This window comes from Leptonychotes weddellii, chromosome 1 (assembly GCF_054177405.1).
Source record: "Leptonychotes weddellii isolate Sample4059 chromosome 1, ASM5417740v2, whole genome shotgun sequence".
NCBI lineage: Eukaryota > Metazoa > Chordata > Mammalia > Carnivora > Phocidae > Leptonychotes > Leptonychotes weddellii.
In genome coordinates this window covers 84,259,903-84,282,713 of record NC_138369.1, presented here as the reverse complement: position 1 = coordinate 84,282,713, position 22,811 = coordinate 84,259,903, and the positions used below count along the sequence as shown (strand labels likewise).

General features: G+C 39.3%; 1 protein-coding gene across 1 annotated transcript in view; it reads right to left on the bottom strand.

Annotated features, from left to right (window-relative positions):
• ATP1B3 (ATPase Na+/K+ transporting subunit beta 3) overlaps nucleotides 1-22,811 on the bottom strand; it is a 46,166-nt gene that overhangs the window by 5,790 nt on the left and 17,565 nt on the right. The window contains exons 2-5 of the mRNA XM_006737463.2: nucleotides 13,835-13,963; nucleotides 8,894-9,001; nucleotides 3,158-3,342; nucleotides 959-1,009 (exon numbers count right to left, since the gene is read on the bottom strand). Of these exons, the coding sequence (XP_006737526.1) occupies nucleotides 959-1,009; nucleotides 3,158-3,342; nucleotides 8,894-9,001; nucleotides 13,835-13,963 (473 nt within the window). The remainder of the gene's footprint in view (nucleotides 1-958; nucleotides 1,010-3,157; nucleotides 3,343-8,893; nucleotides 9,002-13,834; nucleotides 13,964-22,811) is intronic.

Here is a 22,811-nt window from a genome sequence, read left to right as displayed (position 1 = left end):
ACCAACACCTAGAAACTTCAGTTAGAAAAGTTTGGGCCTCATCTCAGAACTACTACTGAGTCAGAAACGGTACCCAACAAGCCCTCCAAGTGATTCTGATGCATGAAGGAATTTGAGAACCACTGAGCAAGAAATTTCTGCCCAAATTAAGAAATCCATTCATGGCTAAAAGGAAGACTGTTTTCTCCACAAACAACTTTAGAAGTAATTTCAATGTAACATTTCAAGTAAGATACTTTGAACACAGATTTGGGGTTGGAATGCTAAATTTTGCACAACAGTAAAATTAAATTTAGAGGGGCGCCTGGGTGGCTCAGTCTAAGCGTCTGCCTTCGGCTCGGGTCATGGTCCCAGGACTCCCTGCTCCGCAGGAAGCCTGCTTCTCCCTCTCCCACTCCCCTTGCTTGTGTTCCCGCTCTGTCAAATGACTAAATAAAATCTTTAAAATAATAGTAAAATTAAATTTAGAGCTTAACATTTTCTCCTAAGAACTCTTACCCATCATTTACATATTTGTCTTAGTTGCACTTGCAGCATGGAGAGAAAACAAAAGAAGTTATGAGATGAAAACTGCATAGCACTCTGGAAAAAAAAGTAGGGATAGGAGAAATATTGCCACTGCCTTAAGGAAAATGTACCATGTTTCATGAACTCTCAGATGCCACTTTGTACACCAATTTATGTATTATTAATAAAGAAAAAAATCTTATGATACACTATTAAGACACCATCCATTATAAGGCCAACCCCCATTTCAGTGTTACTAAGCTAGAAAAAAGTGAATCAATGCACATGGAAAACACATCTTTTTTGATTTATCATTTGCAAATTAAGAAGGGCTCGACACCCAAAGTTTGGTGGAATTTTATTCTTCTAAGACTGGCACTACAGAGGACTTTTAAAATACTAAGATATACTAAAGCTTTAAAAGAAGTTGGGTTATTTTTTGAATACTAACCTTTGAAGTACATTCTATCCTTGGTTCTCCTTGAGGTTTTAATCCAATTATCTAAGGTAAAGAAAAACTGGTTAATTGAAACATCACAAACATATAAAAGAACCTCCTGTTTTGTTGCTGGGGACCCAGGGGTGGACGGGTTGAGAGGAATACCAACTCAGCGTATTGAAACTGTTACATCTGCCTTTTAATTTTATTTTAGAGGATTAGAATGGACTTTTCAATATAATAATCTTACCAATTAGCTGTCTTATTACTGTACTGGGGCAATTTAGAAAAATCTGTTACTGAAGAACTGAGTAAAACATAGTATTGCACTTTGCTACCCTTAAAACAAGAAACAAACAGAAACCTTTAATGCTAACAGTAAGAACTGCAGAAGCATAAAACTGTTTTTCAGGAAAATGTATTAGGTCCAAAACCTCAGCATGTTTCCATGAAGTTTCCATGGAGCCTTACCATGTCTCACATCTGTCTGTTCCACAAAATGCATACACTGGGGAGAATCCCATTTTAAGATACAGCACAGTTCAGCTGTATGAAATGAGGCTACTTTCATGTATGGAGTGGATATAACTAACTCTTCATGGCAATTTATCCCATCTCTTTTGTGGGAGGATCTTTTTATGTTTTGAATTTACATGCATTTTATATGCAAATGCCTGTAAAATGTAAACATTCCTCCGGAAAGAGAAGTTTTGTGGCAACCTAAGTAATATCAACAGCAGTAACAATCCTTGCCCATGTGATGGACTTTGGAACAAACTATACTGGGATTCAACCGCCTGCTATACTCAGCATGCACAGCTCATGAATGATCCCAGCTTGGGCCTGATGTGTTGTCTTCTTGTCATGTCCTGTAAAGCTATGCCCCATCAGCAGGTGTAATCCTGACCCTCATCATTCAAAGAGGACATACTGAAAGAGAAAATAAACTTGAAGGGATAGTCCTATAGGAGAAGGAACTGAACTTCTCTTGACTTTATATTGGGAGTTGATTTTCCAGGAATCTAGATGTTATGAAGATACTCCTGGAAGGCTGCAATTGTAAAAGGCATTCCTGTTAAGCTAAATAAATTTAATTCATCTTACAAGCTAGATTGTCTAGTGTCCCATTACTCTTGGCTTATTTTGTTAACCTTAATTTCAGTGAAGTCTTGCTGAACCATCCCACTGTAATTATTAAGGTACCTATTATGTGTCAGGCAGTGTTTCAGAATGATCTCTAGAGTGTCCTGGGATCATGAGGAAACTGTCATTGTCCACGTGGGGAAAGGAGGGGAGGCTGGAGGGGCATCAGTCTGGGCGCTTCAGGATCTAGCTGGTTCTTTCATTTAGCAGTGCCAAGGGATGATAGCAATTTGCTCATCAAGGGCAACTTTAGTGAGATATAAACTCATGCATGATCTTGAGAGGTCTACACCTGCTTAAAAAGCTGCTTTTTCTTTGAGTAAATGATCAGGAATAACCACCTCATTCTTTACGGGAGGCCTTACAGGTCTCGATAGAACAACTGTATCAGAACACAGCCCTGCAGTACAGTATTTATAAAGCAGTAAGGCACAGGCGTTAGAGAGCACTTCATTACATACGGATGCACAATAACCCCAAGTCATTTTTACTTACACATAGAGAAGCTAATGAGCTTCTTAACTTGCTAATGGCTATATAATTCAGGCACTTCCTCTGTATACCAAAGCAAAATGCTACTACTTTGGTTACAACTACAACACCCTACTGAGCTCATTATAATGCAGTTTTATTTTTATGTCTACTTTTTAATTATATGTACATAAACTATAAAACTATGCTTTGCTACTAAATATTCAGAAAAAGTTTAAACCAAGACCTTATAGATTCTCAATGGAATTTTAAATATTACAATACAAAACTCAAAGATGAGCACTGCACATTAAAAAAACCATGCTTTGGTTATGACAACCTGAATACCTGCCCCTTGAAGCATTCATCTATGCCTAAATGCACATAACTAAGAAGGGAAAAGCTGACGCTGTTGTACTTCTCTAATCCATGATTTAATGAACCAGTCTTAGTTTTTTTCTGTATTTTCCAAAGGTCAATTAATACCGTGGCTAATCTTTTATGCGAGTCGCCCCTAAATGAGATAAAAAATAGTTGCCAGCTTCTTCATAGAGGCTACTAGAAAAAAGCAGCAGCAGCAGCAAAATATGTACATACTCTGTTCATTTTCACAAGAACACAAGGATGTCCTCTGGAGTAGCCAAACTCTGGATCATCCACACCACTGCATGCTTGAAGTAAGGCAAGAGGAAACTGACATGCACCATAAACTGGACCCTTCTGTTCAAAAAGTGCTCCATCAGGACAGGCTGTGAGATTCTTCTGTTCTTCTAAATTGTATGCTAAAAAGGAAACATACGTGTGTACGCAGATCAGCCAGAAACAGTTCTTAAACACAACCAGGAACACATCATCCTTTGGATGACACTTTTCAAAAACAAAAACAGCAATGCTGATTACCAGATTATTCTGGGGAAAGAATGTTAAGTTTGTTCCCTTAACTTTTTGATGTTTACTCCATTTCAACAATGACACCAGCTGGATTACAGATCAGTCTCTTTTGTCACCATTAGGTGGCGCCAGCCACGGCTATAGCTTTATCTGAATGCCTCCAATGCTCACGGCCCAAAAGATAGCGGTGGTAATCTATAAACTTGTCACACATCACTGTGTCATACACCTGAAACTAAGGTAACATTATGTGTCAACTATACTCCCATAAAAAAAAGATAGTGGTGAGAACATAAAAAGGCATTGCGGCTGCCCTTACGGATTTTACAGTATAATGGGGAAAACAGACATTAAATCTAATAATCCTAACTGAAGGGCCTAAAGATATATAGTGCTATGGCACTCTAGTCTGCAGGGACTGCAACAAAGCTGAGCGTCAAGGGGCACCTGTGAGTTAACATTAACTTAGAGAAGGGTGTTTTTAGCAGAAACAGAGGTAACATCTTAGATAAATGCCAAGTGATAAAGGAGTCAAATGGTCACAACCTGGAGATGGGGAAGAAAGGAGAGGGAAAGATACATAATGGGTTTTTGGCTGTTTGCTCCACACTAGCACAGTGTTAGGCAAGAACGGCACAACAGTGAGCAAGCCTGCTGTGGTCCGTGCCCTCAACGAATGTGTTTACTGAGAGATACTCATAAATAGCTACTATGCTACAGCAGTACCTCAATAAGAACTACTGGTGTGTGGGTACAACTGGTACCAGAAAAAGGCCACCTCAAGTGAATTCAACCAAAACAGGAACAAAAATTTCAAAGTAAATGTGTGGAGTTTTTTAAAGATTTTATTAGAGTGAGAGAGAGAGCGTGCGCGCACAAGCTGGGGGAGTGGCAGGCAGAGGGAGAAGCAGACTCCCCGGCGAGCAGGGAGCCCGACGTGGGGCTCGATCCCAGGATCCCGGGCTCATGACCTGAGCCGAAGGCAGATGCCCAACCACCAGAGCCACCCAGGTGCCCCAGTAAATGTGTTTATAAGAAAGTGTAGATCTTTACTTTGGAAAACAATTGTCAAAATATCTTTGGTTTCATCTTTTATTTATCAAAAATTAGGATATAATTGTAAATTATGTACTCATTTAGGGGCGCCTGGGTGGTCAGATGCTGGGCGGGGAGCCTGCTTCTCCCTCTGCCCCTCTCTCTCTCTCTGACTTTCATGAATAAATAAAAAAACAAAAACAATGTAAATTATGTACTCATTTAAAAGGAGGATTCAAATATTTGGAAGATAGGGTTAAACTTCTACAACACAATAGGTACCTCACGACATTCATCACTTCCTTTTTGCCTTTGGGGGCACAATCATAAAGATCATTTTGCAAGAAATATTCCGAGGCCTTCACCAATTTCCCCCAAGGGTTTGACTGCATATACCTTTTGGTATAGGTCAGTTCATCAGTGACCATTTTTGTATCATGCCATGTTCCACTTCAATACAAAATCATTCTAATGCAAGGAGTTGTAATGATGAATGGTCAGATTATGAAGACCCCCCTCCCCCCAAGTCCAAGGCATGATGGGACATAGATCACTAATCCCAGACAGAGTAACCAAAGAGCCCTATACACCTGACGAAAGCCTAAAATAAGAAAAAGAAAGGTCAACAGGAAAGGAAAAGGGAAGACCTGAAAGGAAAAGAAAGCCCTGAAAGGAAAAAGGTTAATCTGAACAAAATAAAACTTTAAATTTTAAGCGGTATCCATTGAAAAAAAAACCATGTATCTTTTAAACAGAGATGGTACCTTTTAACATGAGAAAGGCTTTCCTAAAACTCAGCAATGACAACTGAAAGTTAAAAGGGAGGAGGGGTTGAAGGTTAAATTCGAGTTAAAAGTAAGTCCCCTAGAAAGCATAATACAGTAAAACAGAAAATGAGAGAAAAACAAGAGATCCAAGACCCAACTAACAGTAATTCTAGAAAGAACCAGAAAATTGAGTTGAGGAAATTATCAAAGTAATAATTTCCTTGAACAGGAGAACCTAAGCCTTCATCCTGAAAGATCCCCATCAAGTTCCCAGTAAAGTGATTATTTTAGAGACTGAAACCAAAACAAATTTTAGAACCCAAAAGAAATACATTTAGAAACAGAATTAAAAAACCAGCCTTGCAGAGGAGAAAAAGGCAAAAACAAAGGAACTAAAATTCTATATACAGCTAAACTATCACCTATAAATGCAGAATTAGGTCATTTTCAGAAATGAAAGGACTCAAAATTTACATCTCATGTCTCTTATGAAGTTACTTGAAATAGATATACCCCCTTAAACTAGGCAGTAAATTAAGAAAAAAGGCGGCATGAGCCAAGAAACAGTGGATCCAACTAAAGTGATAAAAAGGAGTCCCAAAAATGACAGCTGGATAGTTAAAGGCCTAAACAATTACCCGTACAGACTATGGCAGGAGGGGAAAAGCTCTAAAGAGTTTTCCAGAAAAAAAAAAGGGACTCAAGAGGATACCTCAAATGACAGTGTACAAAATAAGGAAGTCAGAAGAGTGTCTACAGATGATAGAATAAGACATAAAGACTAAGTATAAAAAGGTGACCAATAATGAAACTAAAAATAGTAATTCAATTATTGAACCCGGTGGGTGGGTGGGTGGGGGACGTCTGAGGCATGTGAGGTAAATTGTCATCTGTCATGGCAGGAAGTAAAGATGATGTATAAAAGTGATAAATCAAGAACCAGCAGGAAAATTTAATATTTAAAGATACAGACAAAAATACCGTAAGAGAAAGTTCAAAACCATGAAGTTCTTTCCCACTGAACATGTATCCAGAATCAGATTATTCACAACCTCCACTGCTTCCTCTTTTGCCATGCCACCATTCTACTCCTCTGGATTAGTGTAATGGCCTCCTAACTAGCTTCCCTGTTTCCCCCCCTAGTCTCAAAAAAGCAGCCTGAGTGATCCTTTAAAAATTCGAGTCAGATGATGTTATTCCCTGCCTAAAAACCTCCAACTTGGTCAGCTTAAAAACCAAAGAACTTAACGATGGCCTCTGAAGACCTATACAACCTAGTCATCCTTTACGTCCCTGACCTTGAGCTCTACAACTTTCACCTTGGCTTATTCTATCCAGCCCCTCTCACTTCCTTGATAAACCGTGACATTTTAAGCCTCGGGCTAGTTCCCTCACCTTCAGATCCTTCCTCAAGGATCCCCTTCCATGAGGCCTTCCTAGACCACCCTGTTCAAAACTGTAACCCTTCCCATCTCTCCATCTGTGCCTCATGTCCCTCCACTGCACTCATCACCCTCCCATGCACCACTGGACTACAGACTCCATGAACATGTATCCTGTGTTCACTGACAGAACTTGGAAGAGTGCTTGACACAAAGAAGGCCCTCCAAAAATATTTGTTGAGTAAATTAATAGGATTGCAGCTAAAAAGGAGGACAGGAAATGGTTCTCATTATAGACCTTTCTTTACTATTTGATTTTTAAATCATGGATTATATTCTGACAAAAACATCCTTAACAAACTATCAAGGGAAGGAGATTTAGAAAGACAGCCAAGTGGATGGTGTAGGATCAAGAGGTTTTTGATTTAAGACAAGAGAAGTCAAGGACTTGGATCCAGTAAAGTGAGGCTCTATATATATTGGAGAAGGAATAGTTAATAATGCTTCCAAGGCACTGAAAGAAGATCCAAAAAGGAGGACTGGTACAGGTGGCCTTAAATGTGAGGAAGGGCATCAAAGCAGGAGAAATATCACAGACAAAATGGCTGTAACTACAGGTCTGTTTTACTGGTAATGGGAAAACTGGTGGAATTCCTATCGGAGTACTTCCATTATTTCTTTAAGGAGGAAGGCAGGTTATATGAAGTGAGTTATAGTGGGAAAGGTAACGGGTTAGAGGTTTGAGTAGAGGTTAGAAATAATCCCGTCAGAGAATTATCCAGAGAAATTCAATGGGATTGCCAGGTAGTAGAGCTGGTCCACTTGAGGGAGGTGGTAAAATATTCATCGTGCTGATTAGTCCTGAGGAAAGTCTTCAGCAGCCTGCTCAGGGGGCAGCCTCAAAGAACGGGCTTCATCCAAGAATTATATGGTTTCATCTAGGAGAATTACATGGCTTCATCCATGTGCATTTTATGACAGACTGACAGGTGAGGGATTTTAGAGTACTGGCAAAACTAAAAATGAAATGAAAAACCATGGAATTAGGGGCACCTGGGTGACTCGGTTAAGTGACTTCCTTCAGCTCAGGTCATGATCAGTCCCAAATAGGACTCCCTGCTCAGCAGGGAGTCTGCTTCTCCCTCTGACCCTCTCATGCTCTCTCTCTCTCTCATTCTCTCTCTCTCTCACATAAATAAATAAAATCTTAAAAAAAAAAAAAAGAAAGGGCGCCTGGGTGGCTCAGTTGGTTAAGCGACTGCCTTCGGCTCAGGTCTTGACCCTGGAGTCCCAGGATCGAGTCCCACATCGGGCTCCCTGCTCGGCGGGGAGTCTGCTTCTCCCTGTGACCTTCCCCCCTCTCATGTGCTCTCTCTCTCTCACTCTCTCAAATAAATGAATAAATAAAATCTTTAAAAAAAAAAAAGAAGAAAGAAAAACCATGGAATTAATAAGCTTGCTAAAAAGGGAAGTTAGGGAGAAGGGGCTGGGATAAAATAAAACAGTCAGTGAAGTGGAAGTCCCAGTGAGATAGAAGAATAGTGAGGGAAAGTTAAACAGGCGAACGAGAAGGTTGTGTCAGGAAAGCCTTATTAATCAGTCATTTTGGCAATGGGGTCCTATATGTTCTAAGGAATGAATGTAGAGCTCTGTGCCCAAGGAAGAGGTGAGGTGATCAAGAAGCAACAGGCCAGGGCATGTGATGATTATTCATCTGTATGTTAATACCACAGAGTTAAGTTAAACAAAACAAGAGGAAAAACTGGGCTAGGATGACTATTACAGACTGCTAACTCCAAAACCCACAGTGGATAGGTATTTGGTTTTGTTTTTTTTAAATGATAAATACCATTCCTTTTCCCCTTCACAAGTACATGGGATCCAAAAGATCCAAATACTTAAGAGTCATTATTTTGCATAATTTAGTTTTGCTTTAAATACTTTTTAATGCAGATATAAATACATTATGTCTCAACAGACTTATTCATGCACTTACTATAGAAAAGTCAAATCAACTGCCCACTTGGCTTAGACCCCTATGTCTTTCCATAAGTTAGAATATTCTTATGACTAATTATAAAATCTACTTGCACGTCCTCTCAGTGGACTGTGTTTAACAGAAAAAAAAAAAAAAGGTAAAACAGACTCTAAGATGTTTCTAAAAGAAATCATTATTTGGTTTTCTAAAAGTAATCACTATCATATGGTTTCGCTAATAACTAAAATCTTCTACCGTCACTCTAAGAAAACATACTTACGTTTTAGAAACTTCTTAAGGTCTTCAATGTACCCTTGATAGGACTCTGGATCAGACACAGTGAATGAATATTCCAATGCAGTTAGTGGTTTTGGAAAAACCGTAAGTCCTATAAAGAGATAAAAGAAAAAGGGGGAAAATTAACTGCAGGAAATTCTCTTCTTTCTCCTTGCTCTTATATCTAAAGGGCAGATCTCATTAAATTATATGGAAAACTGTGTTCACAGATATGCTGAAATTATCAAGAAGAACTTCTCACTCCTGATTATGAAGGCACAGATATTTAAATGAAAGAGAACTGCAAATCTTCAAAATAATCTGACATTATCAGTTAAAAACCTCCCCTAAACCTGATTATCCACAGGTAATTATAATTACTCTGTTCCTGACTTAAAAAGTTGTAGATTTTAGTTTGTACTTCCTATTTTCATTTATTTCTATCAAATATTTTTAGGTTTTGCCAGTTTGCTATTAACAGGAGAAAAATTTTAGCCAATCAGTCTCCCCGCTTCTGTCATTCAAATTACAACTGTATGGAAACATAGAACTTACTCAATGAAAGAGGTCTATATACAATTTTAACTCTATGGTAAACTATTCTTCCTTCAATAATAAACACTGCTCTATAATTAAAATGTGGTTTTCACATGATGAGTTTGGAATATAACCACCAACAGTTTCATATCAGGAGTCAACACCCATGTATACAGAACATGCTGAATGAGTTTATGAAAAGAAAATGTAAGCATATTTATCTGTAAGAAAGGTAATCAGGCTTCCAACTGATTAGATCTATGGGTGCCTGGGTGACTCAGTTGGTTAAGCATCCAACTCTTGGCTCAGGTCATGGTCTGCCAGGTCAGGCTCCCCTTCCTTCTGCCCCACTGCCCCTTCCCCCGCTTGCACGCACACACACTCTCACTCTCAAATAAATAAATAAATCTTAAAAAAAAAAAAAAGGCATTAGATCTAGATTATTAATTCAGCCTTGCACCCAGGCTTAAAAACAGTCCTGAAATTTTCACTAGTCTCTAAACATTTCCCATATCAAAGTTATTAGAGATGCCATGCCTTGCACAGAATCTGAAAATTTACAAATAACAAGAGTTGTTCTAGTTTCCAGACATCTAATTCTTTTTTTTTCATTGTATTTTAATTCCAGTATGGCTAACATACAGTGTTACATTTTATTGTTTTTGTTGTTTTTTTAAATACAGTGTTACATTTTAGATCAGATCCAGTTTTTTTACTTGCCTGTGTTGGGTTTGCATGAATCTTAAGTTGAACTAGATGCAGTGGTACCCAAATAATGACGAAACAGTGTTCCTACATGGCAGAGCAAATCTTAGTCTACATTCAGCACAGAAGACCTCCTAATTAAACTCTCCATTCACCTACATGAACATACCAGAGATCAGTTGTATTTGGATAATCTCCTATGCCTGGTTTTCCATCCACTGCAAAATCTTGTATCTACAATAGCGTTTTAAGACTTTTTGTAAGTCTTAAATGAAGGAATAAAATGTCTTACTGTCCAACATTATTAAATGACCATCTGCGTATGTATGAAATTTTTATTTTTTAAGGTTTTATAGCAGGAAGATAGAATATCCTGCAAGTAAAAAAGTAACAGAATCAAGGCAGCTTGTACATAACTGTATTGAAAACACCTAGCTTTAAGAAAAACCCAACATAAAATATCCTGATTTCTAAACTAAAGAAATTTTAAAGAAAACCATGAAGATATCTATGCTTTACACAAAGACTACAAAAGACTACATTCCTTTACATGACTAATTTCTAAGGGACTGTTTTAATGATTTAATTTACAAAAGACCTGAAAGTATAAAACTGAATTTTTTTTAAGTTTTTCTTTTTTTTTAAAGATTTTATTTATTTATCTGACAGAGAGAGACACAGCGAGAGAGGGAACACAAACAAGCAGGGGGAGTGGGAGAGGGAGAAGCAGGCTTCCCGCGGAGCAGGGAGCCCAATGTGGGGCTCGATCCCAGGACCCTGGGATCATGACCTGAGCTGAAGGCAGACGCTTAATGACTGAGCCACCCAGGCGCCCCTAAGATTTTATTTTTTAAGTTATCTCTACACCTAATGTGGGGCTCGAACTCACAACCCTGAGATAAAGAGTCACATGCTCTACCAACTGAGCCAGCCAGGTGCCCCTAAAACTGAATTCCTGATAGCAGTTACTTCTCAGACCTTGCCTGACAATGCTCTTGGACCCCTAGTAACTTGCTACTTCACAGCCTATTTGCAACTCGTAAGTAAAAAACCATGGCACATGTGTATAGTACAAGTGCATTTTTGACACGGTATGCTTAATTCCTCCAAATAGTCTTGCCTTATCCCAAATGAAAGGACATCAAGAGAATGTAAAGACTACAATTAACTCCTCTATCTCCTTCCAATTTAAACCACTGGAGTATGAGAATATGTGCAGACAATGTGCATGTCTGTCAGGGTGTGAGGAGCCGTACGTGTTTATGTTATATGTATGTACAGGTTACTTATATGTACCAATTTCAAACTAGCATTTATTTTACCAGGTACAAACAATATTATTGAAATGTCATTTAAAATTAAAAATATGGTCAATGCAAAAAACCCAATGTTTTAAATACTATATATACTGTAGAAAATACAAGTAGAAAGAAAAGATATTAACCATAATCACTTTGTAAAGAGAAAATTTTGTTTAACAAGCTAATATATATTCATCCAATATTAAATATATATATGTTTATTAAATTACTGATAAGACTTTAAGTACTACAATACAGTTTTAAATAATTTTTTTTTTTTTAAGATTTTATTTATTCATTTGAGAGACAATGAGATAGAGAGAGAGCATGAGAGGGGGGAAGGTCAGAGGGAGAAGCAGACTCCCTGCCGAGCAGGGAGGCCGACTCGATCCCGGGACTCCAGGATCATGACCTGAGCTGAAGGCAGTCGCTTAACCAACTGAGCCACCCAGGCGCCCCAGTTGTAAATAATTTTAAATAACTCAGTTTGAAACTGAAATATGTGGAACACATTTTATTGCTTTTATTATTCATGTGATTATAAACAGGATAATATTTCTGAAATATACTGGATCATGTTCAGTGGTAATAAAGTCACATAACTTAGGTAGCAAGAAAAATAATTGTTCTAGAATTAAGCTACGTAGGGGTGCCTGGGTGGCTCAGTCGGTTAAGCATCTGACTCTTGATTTCAGTTCAGTCATGATCTCAGGGTCGTGAGAGGGAGCTCCATGTTGGGCTCCCGACTCAGCACGGTGTCTGTTTGAGATCTCTCTCTCTCTCTCTGCCCCTCCCCCACTCACGCACGTGCACAAAGTACTTGCTTTCTCAAAATAAATAAATCTAGAAAGAAAACAGAGCAACAGTGAGAGATGAGGGGAAAATGAGCATGGAGCTAGTCTCCGATACTTGGTCAAATAAACTAAAAAAGAGAAGAGTGATTCCTGACGTTTGCGCAAATATTAGCAGCAAAATAAGGAAAAATCCTTAGAACAAAATGTTCCAAGAAAAGATGCTTGGGGAACTGGTGCAGTTTGGCTATTGATAAGGCTCACGAATCCATGCTGTGAGCAAGGATCTAGATTCAGGGTTCCTCAGCATTGACACTATTGACATTTTGGGCTGGATAAGTCTTGTTCCGGGGGGGGGGGGGGCTGTCCTGTGCATTGTAGGACGTTTAGCAACATCCCTTACCTCTGCTCACCAGCAGCACCTCTCCAGTTCTAACAACCAAAACTGTCTCCAGACATGACTACAAGGCCCCACGGGAGCCAATCATTGTTGGATGAGAATCACTGCTCCAGAAAGAAACCTCCCGTGACACTCTTACCTTCCCTGGCCTGCCTGCCCACCCTGCCTGCTATCCAAATCCCCCTCTTCCATGAGGAGCCTGCCCTTCTCTATTATCTCAAGAAGTTGTTCACATTTTGGGGAATTACATATACTGGAGTTCTGCACATTGTTATCTTCTTCTATAAAAACTGCCAGCACCTTGAGGACAAGAGCCATGTTCAACAATGGCAAAGTTGGCATTCAAAAGACTTTTAAAAGAATGAAATCAGGAGGAAGAAAATATGATTTAAACAAGTGTTTCAGTTAAGATTTTTTTCTGTGGTGGAGTATACTAGAGAATTTTTTTGCCTTCCAACAATCAATGGACAAGAATTAAACACAGTAAGGTAAGAGTATACTCATTTTATTCCCTATTGATGTATCATTATTTAGTATTTCTTACCACTTCCACATTAAGCAATTAAAGATACGATGCTTGTATATTACAAGACGAATGCTATCTAGCCCAAGCTAGAGCAAAACTATATACTTTATAAGTAAATTACTCAAGGCAAAGTGAAAATGCTACACAATATTCACAAAAGCCACTCATAACCATATTGGTCAAATTTGGCTTCACTATAATTCTCCATATTCATTCCTGCTTATTCCTGGCAAAGGACTCAAGATTTATCAGCTCAGGTCTTTATATCAGTATGTAAATATTATAGGTCTTCATATCAGTATGTAAATATTAAAGGTCTTTATATCAGTATGTAAATATTAAACAACAAACAAAAAAATCAAAATTTTCACATTACCTAACCCCAAAGTTTAACTTTTACCTATGTAAAAAATGTACAGTGAAGTATGACCAGATTAAAAAAAAAAAAAAAAAAGATTTTGAGAGAGAGCGTGCATGTGCAAGGCTATGAGCAGGGGGAAGGACAAAGGGAGAGGGAAAGAAGCAGACTCCCCACTCAGTGGGGAGCTCATCGCAGGGCTTGATCTCAAGTCCCTGAAATCATGAGCCAAAACCAAGAGTCGGACACTTAACCAACTGAGCCACCCAGGCACCCCAAAGTATAACCAAATTTAGTGAAAAGCCACAAAAACTGCAATATAATTACCTGGACTAGGAATCTGGTCACGGTATTTTGGAACTTCATCGTTCAGAGTCTGAAGCATAGCCCACATTGTGAATGAGAAGAGTGCAGCCAGGAACCCATAAAAGACTAGGTAGAAGAGCAAGATCAAACCTGCAAAAGAAAATAAAACTTAGGAAAATTGGAGATACACACGTATGTTGTTATGTGTGTGGGAGGTATGGGGGGCATATTAAAGAAATAAACCAACTGTTATAAGGCTAGGATTCCAAGCTTTGCCATGCACACAGCCAAAAATCTCCATATTCAGAACAATACAAATTTGCCCAAGCAAAAGGTATTTCAGCAGGCAGCACCCACCCATCCCAGGACCCCTCATCCCCACTGACACTTGGATACAGATAGCTTCCATGATCATACTCTGGTTCAAGGTCAGAGCTTTAAAACCTCAGCACATAGGGGAATGTTTCCCAAAATGAACTTGATGTCCTCCAGTGAGATAAAAAGATGATTTTAGGTGGAATAAAACCCTCATAGGCACATGTTCCTTTAAGCGTCAAACAGAAAAGAATTAGTACCTCAATCCCGTATTTCACAATAATTATTTGCATAAATTTTAAGTTTTATAAAGTGAGTGGCCTTGAAGAACAGCCAGGAAATGTGCACAGAAGGCAAATCATGAAGACGGTATTCAACGAATAATGTTTAGGAAACACTAGTCAAGTAGAAGGCTCACCCAAAAGCGAAGAAAGGACAAGACCAGAAAAAGTGCCCCAATTAATGGACTTCGTAACTCTACTGCTAAGCAAAAAGCAAGAGTTGGCATACCTAAGTTTCAACATCAAGGGCTTAGTCTTTTTTCCTTCACAATCTGGAAACACTAAAACAAATCTATCCTAAGCCAGTGACTTATTTTGGGAATATCTAAAACCATTTTCTTAAATGTCTATATTCAAAGTTCTAACATCAGAAGTGGTCACCATCAAGATTATATATTAGAATAAAGTCACACATTTATATTTAAATGTTTCAAAATTGATCAAAAGATAATAAATCCCCAGATACAGCAATAGTGGAAACATTTAATTCCCTGGAGCTGAATTAACATCAGCTTTATTTCCCAGTCTTAAGAACATACTTGTTTGTCTGCCTGACTCTATTACCAGCACAGGGGCCAGAGCAGAGGTTCCTATCTATAATCTATGGACTCCCACCACCCCCAGGCAAGGATTAACTTCAGAGTTTTTGAGATTTCTGGTATAATATATTTCTAAATATATCCATTTTTTTATCCCCTGGAGAATTGCTCTACAATGTTTTTCTGATTTTCAAAAGACCCCATGACCCCAAAACAGATAGTGCCAAAAGCTAGGTAACTTTAATTTCTTAAATGTAGGCAGGAAACTGCCCACCCCTCCCCCACCTTCAAGTAAAGGGGAAATAATTAAAGCAATTTCACCTTAATTTAGACTACCATCCACCCATCCTCCCTTGCCCCAATTACCAGGAGGCCAAAATAGGGAACGAGAGGACAGAAGGAAGAAAGGAGGACAGCGTGTCACCTTCAGATAGCATCACTTCCCTACCACACACAGCGATCCTGTTGCAGAAAAAGAAAAGGAAGACCAATCTCAAAGAAGTGCTCAATTTACTATAGAGGGAAATGAAACACATGCAAAGCCCAAAGGCTATTTTAATGAGATATAGGAGAAATAATTCTTTCAGATCTAGATGTTTGTAAGAACTAATAGTTAAAATCCTCCATTCAACAGACCAAGGTTGACTAACAAGTGTCAGCTGTGTTCCACACTCTATAAAACTCTACAGAAACATGCAGATTGAGGCCATGGCAGTTTGTTGACTGATGCAGTAGGTAAGTTTGAAACAAAAGTGCTAAGAGTTTAATTATTTAGCTGTGTTTAATTTTAAGTCATCCCAATATAGTAATATACTATTTTCAAAATTTGATTTTCAATTTCCAGGAAAAATAATGTAAATGAAATCTGTAAAAAGTTACAAAGTGAATACACATAAAACAGGCACGAACAAGCTATATCCAAATATGCTTTCTAAAGAACCATTACACAATGAAAAAGTGTTAAAACTTCTATAAAGAGATATGTTCATAAAAGATACACAAATTGGGGTGCCTGTCAATTGAGAGTCCAACTCTTGGTTTCGGCTCAGGTCATGATCTCAGGGTCAGGAGATTGAGCCCCATGTCCGGCTTTGAGCTCAATGTGGAGTCTGCTTGGGATTCTCTGCCTCTCCCTCACCCTCTGCCCCTGCTCTCTAAAATAAATAAAATCTTAAAAAAAAAAAAAATACACAGGGGCGCCTGGGTGGCTCAGTCGTTAAGTGTCTGCCTTTGGCTCAGGTCATGATCCCAGGGTCCTGGGATCGAGTCCCACATCGGGCTCCCTGCTCCGCGGGAAGCCTGCTTCTCCCTCTCCCACTCCCCCTGCTTGTGTTCCTGCTCTATGTCTCTCTCTGTCAAATAAATAAAAATCTTAAAAAAAAAAAAGAAACACAAATTAATAACCATGTCTCAAATCTGATGCCATATACTAGTGGCCATTAAGTCAACTATGAATGTAAGGAGTATAAAAATAAGAATAGAAGTGATTTCCAGCACTAAAATGAGTTCTCTACTTGAATATGTTCCTTTTGCTAAGACCCAAACCTGATATTTAAAATTAATCTCACTGGGGCGCCTGGGTGGCTCAGCCGTTAAGTGTCTGCCTTCGGCTCAGGTCATGATCCCAGGGTCCTGGGATCGAGCCCCGCATCGGGCTCCCTGCTCAGTGGGAGGCCTGCTTCTCCCTCTCCCACTCCCCCTGCTTGTGTTCCTCTCTCGCTGTCTCTCTGTCAAATAAATAAATAAAATCTTTAAAAAAAATTAAATTAAATTAACCTCACTTATAAATATAAATATATGAAGGATCACTCATAAGGGTAGCAACAATTTATCAACCTAACCTCCTTTCTCCTACTAAGAAAAAAAAATACTAGAAAAACAAGTTGTAAATTACTACTCTTATATACAGCTCCTTAGATGCAGTTTGCAGATAGGCTTAACACACTGATGGGGGATCAAACTGGGGGCACCCTAGGTTAGTAATGGATGGTGCAGATGGAACCTGTTCAGTGTGCCACGTCTGTATCAATTCTAGTTAATGCAAGCAGGGAACAGCAAATGAAGCCTAAATCATGATTATATTACTAATGTTCCCCAGCTTAAAATCCTTTAAGAATTTCCTTAGGGATGCCTAGGTAGCTGTTGGTTAAGTGTCTGCCTTTGGCTCAGGTCATGATCCCAGGGTCCTGGGATCAAGTGTTGCGTCCGCTTCTAGCTCTGCCTGCCGCTCCCCCGCTTGTGTTCTCTCTGACAAATAAAATCTTTTAAAAAAAAAAAAAAATTTCCTTAAGTCATTAACCAACTAAAGAAACTAACATGCACTAAACTCTGAAGAAACATCAGCATTTTAAATAGTATGAGGTCAGCAGAATTATAACCAAAGATGTTTATTCACAATAAATATGAAATACCAAAAGGCTTAATTAAAGTCATAATTGGTGTTTTTATTCTTTAAATTTTTTAAAAGAATTTTATTTATTTATTTGACAGAAAGCGAGAGAGCACAAGTAGGCAGAGCAGTAGACAGGGAGAGGGAGAAACAGGCTCCCTGATGAGCAGAGAGCCCCATGTGGGGCTCAATCCCAGGACCCTGCGATCATGACCTGAGCCGAAGGCAGACGCTTCACCGACTGAGCCACCCAGGTGCCCTTGGTGTTTTTATATTATCATTATTCTAATAGTATATATAGAAGCACAATAAATGCTACTTCTGGATTTACACTCGTTAAGATCTAAGGGCAAATAGAACAACTATCAAATGGCTAAAAACTTCTACAGTTCTCTAACATAGGAACTGACTCTCTGCTCTTCATTTCTGTTCCTTGAGAAGCCCCAACTTTTAAATCCCTTTCTTCTCTCTCATTTTATTTTTGTTGAGGAAAAGGATGGTAGGACAGATTCAGCAGGAGGCCATGGAACAGGGTGGGTACATGCATAGGCTATGCTGGAGTCAGACGTAGACTGAGATCCTGGCCTGACCACTTTACTTTCTTGCTGTGACCTTGGAGAAGTATCTACTCCCATCTGAAAAAAAGGGGTAAGAGTAATATCTAAATATTCACATTATAGAAAGGAAACTAAAAGTCAAGAAATTTGACAACATAAAAACAAACTTCGAGGGTGAAAAAAGGCCAACAACAAAACTAGAACCATTTTTGTAATGATACTGCAACTAGGCTTTAAGGCTAAATTTAAGGTTTAAATCTTAACCTAATCAATTACACTTTACTCTCAAAAAACATTTTCACGAATGAGGTTTGTTAATGTGGAGTCTATAAAAGAAACTAAGCAGCAAAAAATCTGGCCAAGGTTTACTCCAGGTCATTCAGGGAAGGAAATATGGGTCCTGATCAGCCACTTTGTTTAAACCCCAACTGAGTGTCCGACAATCAATCCGGTTCTGGCACTAACCGCCCAGAGTAGCTCAGACTCCACTAGCTCAGGGCATGGCCCTCCACAAGAATGCCCTCACTTCCGATGCCACCTGAACTTCTAAACCAACTGGCTACCAATCTGGGAGGCCCCCAATACTCCTTCAGGTTTGAGAATTTGCTAAAATGAATGACTCAGAACTCAGGGCTACACTTAAGATTACAGTTTTGTTATAAACGATACACACACATACAGGGTGGAGTCTGGGAGGGAATGCAGTTTTTTATGCCCTATCCTCGCAGAATGAGGGAACATCACCCTCCCAGCACATTAATGTGTTCCCCAACCTGGAAGCTCCATTAAGTTTCAGTGTCTAGAGTTTTTACTGGGGTTTCATTACGAGGGTATGATTAAATCACTGGCCATGTGATTAAACCCAGTCTCCAGCCCCCTCCTCTTCCCTCCCTAAAGTTCAGGCTAGCTCAAAGTCCCAGCCCTTTAATCACACGACTGGTCTTTCTAAGGACCAGACCCCAGAGAAGCTATTGAAGGGCCTACCATGAGTCACTCCATTAGCATAATATAGATACTCCCATCAGGAAATTCCAATGGTTTTTAGAACCTCTGTGCCAGGCACCTGGGACAAAGACCATACAAATTCTTTATTATATAATGCCAGGACACATAATCTGGACACATGGGGAGTTACTAAGCTTCATCGAGGCCTGAACATACATATCCACTCAACACACTTTAAGACCCTGTGATCTAATTCCCTAACTTCTGCGAACTTCCTAGTTACTTGATGGTACCTAGATACTAAAGGACTGTGCCCCTCCTCAGAACTCTAATGACTAGAAACTGCATCCCCTTGGTAAATAAATTAGCATTCTGTTCACAGTTTTTTAAAGAGAGGTCTAATTAAAAAAAAAAAAAAATCCTATGGACAAGTACAGGTTTAAAATCCTTTGTATATTTGTATTTTTTAATTTTTTGATATATTTGTATTTTTAAAGTTTACTTTTTATTGAGGTATAATTCACATTCCCTTCACCTATGAGGGGAATTGCTAGGTCTTATAGTAACTTAGAATAAGTACCAGACTGTTTTCCAAGGCAGCTGTACCATTCTACATTCTCACCAGCAGGGTTCCAATTTCTCCATATTCTCATCAACAGTTTTTGTCTTTTTTTTTTTTTTTTTTTTGCAAGAGAGAGAATGAGAGACAGAGAGCATGAGAGGGGAGTGGGTCAGAGGGAGAAGGAGACTCCCTGCTGAGCAGGGAGCCCGATGTGGGACTCAATCCCGGGACTCCAGGACCATGACCTGAGCCGAAGGCAGTCGCTTAACCAACTGAGCCACCCAGGCGCCCCAGTTTTTGTCTTTTTATACAGCCATCCTAGTGGGTGTGAAGTAGTATCTCAATGTGGCTTTAATTTGCATTTCCCTAATGGCTAATGATGTTGAGCATCTTTTCATGAGCTTATGGGCCATTTGTATCTTCTTTGGAGAACTGTCTGTTAAGATCCTGGATCCATTTTTAAATTAAGTTGTCTTTTTATCTAAGTTCTAAGAGGTTTTCTTAAAATATATTAAAGATACAAGCTTCTATTCAGACATGTAATTGTTTACTCCAATTCCGTGGGATCTTTTTGCTTTCATGATAGGGTTCCTTTAAGGCAGAAAGTTCTTAACCTTGACTAGTCCAACTTATCTATTTTTTTCTTTGGTTGTTTGTGTTGTTGGTGTCATACTTAAACACCATTGCCTAACCCAAAATCATGAAGATGTGCATCTGTTTTCTTCTGAGAATTTTATAGTTTTAGCTCTAATGTTTGGGTCTTTGATCTATTTTGAGTTCAATTTTATAAAAAAAATTTAAATTTATTTTTAAAATATTAATTAATTACATGGTGTTTGAACTCATGACCCTGAGATCAAGACCTGACTGAGCCACCTAGGTGCCCCAAGTTCATTTTTTAAAAATATTTTATTTATTTTGAGAGAACTGCATGTGAGCGGGGATGGGGGGGCAGCAGGAGAGAGAGAGAGAATCTCAAGCAGACTCCATCCTGAGCATGGAGCCTGACATGGGGCTTGATCCCAAAACCGTGAGATCATGACCTGAGATGAAATCAGGAGTCAGACGCTTAATGGACTGAGCCACCCAGGCACCCCGAGTTCATTTTTATATATGGCATGAGGAAAGGGTCCAACTTCATTGTTTTGCATGTAGATACCGGTTGTCCCAGTACCACCTATTTAAAAAATGATTTGTTCCGGCGCCCCTGGCTTGGCTTAAAAAAAAAAAAAAAAAAAAAATCCCCACTGAAAGGGTGAGTTTTCCGGGTGTCTGGGTGGCTCAGTCAGTTAAGCGTCTGCCTTCGGCTCAGGTCATAATCCCAGAGTCCTGGGATTGAGCCCCGCATCCGGCTCCCTGTTCAGCAGGGGGTTGGCTCCCTTTCCCTCTGCCCCTCCTCCCTGCTTGTGTTTTCTCTCTCTCCCTCCCTCTCTCTCTCAAATAAAATCTTTTTTTATTAAAGTTTTCTAAAACTAATCAGCATGTACTATTTTTATAATAAAAATATGTACATATACACATGCATTTGTATCTTATACGTTTATTAAAATAATTAAACAAGACTAAATAACCTGCCTAAGATTAGCCTACTAGTAAGAGACATTCAGATCAGTACCTCTCCATGTGGTACCTTTACCTGGCCTGCTCTCCCTTGGCAGCCTCAAGTTGTTATCTTTTTTTTTTTTAATGTTTTTTAAGATTTTAATTTTAAATAATCGCTACACTCAATGTGGGGCTCGAACTTACAACCCTGAGATCAAGAGTTGAATGCTCTGACTGAGCCGGCCAGGTGCCCCAAGTTGTTACCTTTTATAATCTAAACTCCCACTGTCTGAAAAATATCATTCAAGGATTCTATGTTGCTCCAGGTGATAGAAATTTACAGAGTAAGATCTGTTCCTTCTCTCCAAGAGTTTAGTTATCACAAGTGACAGACGTGTAAACAATGAATTACAGACATCAAATGCTAGGGTAAAAAAAAAAAAAAAAAAGACAAAGAAAGAATGAGGCGTCTCTAGCAGGGAGAGGAAGGAAAGGGATTTCATCAGAGAAGGCTTCCCAGAAATAAGTGAGTTGGCCCACCAAGGAAGGAGAAGAGGAGGGAGCTCTGAGTCAAAGACCAGACGACTAGAGGATCAGCCACATTGAGTGTAACTTTGCTCCTACCCCCCAATATACACTTGCCCCTGGTGTCAAGCAACTACTAACAATAGCAACAACATCTACTTTGAAGTGGGAGCAGGGAGTGGATGCTTGGGCTAAAAAACTTGGCAATGCCCTGGGTAGGTTGGTGAAAACCTAAAGGAGTAGAGAGTCCCCATACCTAGACTAGCTTTTGGCTGGCATATGCTACCTACATCCCAGATTCCTATAACCGGAAACAAAGAGGAGGAGCAGAGAACCAATAATCACCAAATATTTGAGAAAAAACTAATCTGATAAAGTATCAAGCTCAACAAAGACAGTGACTAATACCCAGAAGAAGTGGGTGCAAATAGAGCAAGAAGGAAAAAAGTATAAATATATTTAAAATACAGAGGAGAAGGTGAAAGGATAGTTTTTAAAAAATCAGATTTCATATCCTGATTATTAAAATAAAAAACTCATTAGATAAGCTGAACTGGAGAAGAGTTAAATTCTAAAGAAAAATCCAGACACCTAAGAAAATAAAAAAGCAAACCAAAGACCGGGAGAAAATATTTACAAAACATGTAACCAACAAAGGACTTACCTGCCTTTAGAATATGTAAAGAACTCTTACAACAAAACAAATTTTTTTTTTTAAAGATTTTATTTATTTGACAGAGAGAGATACAGCGAGAGAGGGAACACAAGCAGCGGGAGTGGGAGAGGGAGAAGCAGGCCTCCCGCGGGGCAGGAAGCCTGATGTGGGGCTCGATTCTGGGACCCTGGGATCATGACCGGAGCTGAAGGCTCAGACGCTTAACGACTGAGCCACCCGGCGCCCACAACAAAAACTTCATCAAAGATTTAAGGATTGCAAATAATAAGCTCATGAAAAGGTGCTCAATCACTAGTTATCTGGGAAGGGCAAATCAAAACCACAATTAGCTGCCACCACAGGCTCACCAAAATGCTAGAAAACCTAGGGACTGACAATACAAGTGATGGCCCAGCAGTGGAACAAATGAACTCTTATACACTGCTGGTGGGAATAAAAAACAACAACAACAACAACAACAAAGAGAGAAAGCCCTATTTTAGAAATCAGTTTGGGGGCTCCTGGGTGGCTCAGTCATTAAGCTGCCTTCGGCTCAGGTCATGATCCCAGGATTTTGGGATGGAGCCCCGCATCGGGCTCCCTGCTCTGCGGGAAGCCTGCTTCTCCCTCTCCCACTCCCCCTGCTTGTGTTCCCTCTCTTGCTGTGTCTCTGTCAAATAAATAAATA